The 1,070-nt window shown below is 40.6% G+C and overlaps 1 protein-coding gene across 1 annotated transcript in view; it reads right to left on the bottom strand.

Moving 5' to 3' along the window:
* Window positions 1-1,070, bottom strand: part of LOC106878777 (general transcription factor 3C polypeptide 3-like) — a 197,661-nt gene that overhangs the window by 188,101 nt on the left and 8,490 nt on the right. Inside the window, exon 2 of the mRNA XM_052970961.1 lies at window positions 628-665. Within this exon, the coding sequence (XP_052826921.1) occupies window positions 628-665 (38 nt within the window). The remainder of the gene's footprint in view (window positions 1-627; window positions 666-1,070) is intronic.

The raw sequence follows: 1,070 nt of genomic DNA, 5'->3' as shown, positions 1-1,070 counted from the left end.
GGCCGTTGCCAGTACCGCCTGACTGGCTCCTGTAGGATTTTCGAGCGAGATCGTTGCCAGTGCCCCTGGACTGGCTTGTGCGGGTGGCACATAAAAGACACCATTTCGAGCGTGGCCGTTTTCGTGCGGGTGACACGTAAAAGCACCCACTACACTCTCTGAGTGGTTGGCGTTAGGAAGGGCATCCAGCTGTAGAAACTCTGCCAAATCAGACTGGAGCCTGGTGTTGCCATCCGGTTTCACCAGTCCTCAGTCAAATCGTCCAACCCATGCTAGCATGGAAAGTGGACGTTAAACGATGATGATGATGATGATGAAGAGAAAATGAAAAAGATGATGGTCATCACATAATGAGAGGTCAGTGCCACCACCAAAACTCCATCCACAAAAATCCTTGCTCTGGATTTGGTGGAACATGAAAAGTAACATCCATTACAGGCTACTGGAAGAAGGAAGGACCGACAACTTGATCATGTAAATGAAAAATTACGTTGAAAGTGGCAGCTGTAGTAAACAGAAAAGGTGTTATTCTCCAGCAGGACAATACATGGTCACACTCTTCAAAACAAACTCAAGAAAAAATAAGATCATAAGGATAGTAAGTTCTTCCACATCCTCCATACTCACCTGACTTAACACCAATGGATATCCATCTGTTCCGATCACTAGAACATTTTATAAGAGATAAATGTAGTTTACATTCATTTTATATCCTTTTGGTAAAATGCAATTACTTTCTGAACACACTAATACATCTATATCTATATTATTATTATTATCATTATTGTTCAGTAGTTTTATTTTTATAACGTGCTTTCATTTCACTACCGAGCGCAGCTCTGTGCGCCTTGGGTATGTGCTGTGGTTTGCTGTTGTGCTCTTATGGTTACTGTATTGAAAGTGTTTTGCGTAGGATGTGTGCAGTACCCAGTAGTGCAATTTTCTGTATGTTATATATATTTGTAAGCCCTGGTGTTTTTGTTATGTATTTGTCTGAATATTTTTTTATTATACCTAAGGCACCTACTATAATAGGAATTGTTTCTGTTTTTAGATTCCACATTCGAGTT

Source organism: Octopus bimaculoides, chromosome 10, assembly GCF_001194135.2.
Source record: "Octopus bimaculoides isolate UCB-OBI-ISO-001 chromosome 10, ASM119413v2, whole genome shotgun sequence".
In the NCBI taxonomy this organism is placed as follows: Eukaryota; Metazoa; Mollusca; class Cephalopoda; order Octopoda; family Octopodidae; genus Octopus; species Octopus bimaculoides.
This window is presented reverse-complemented; position numbering and strand designations above follow the sequence as displayed.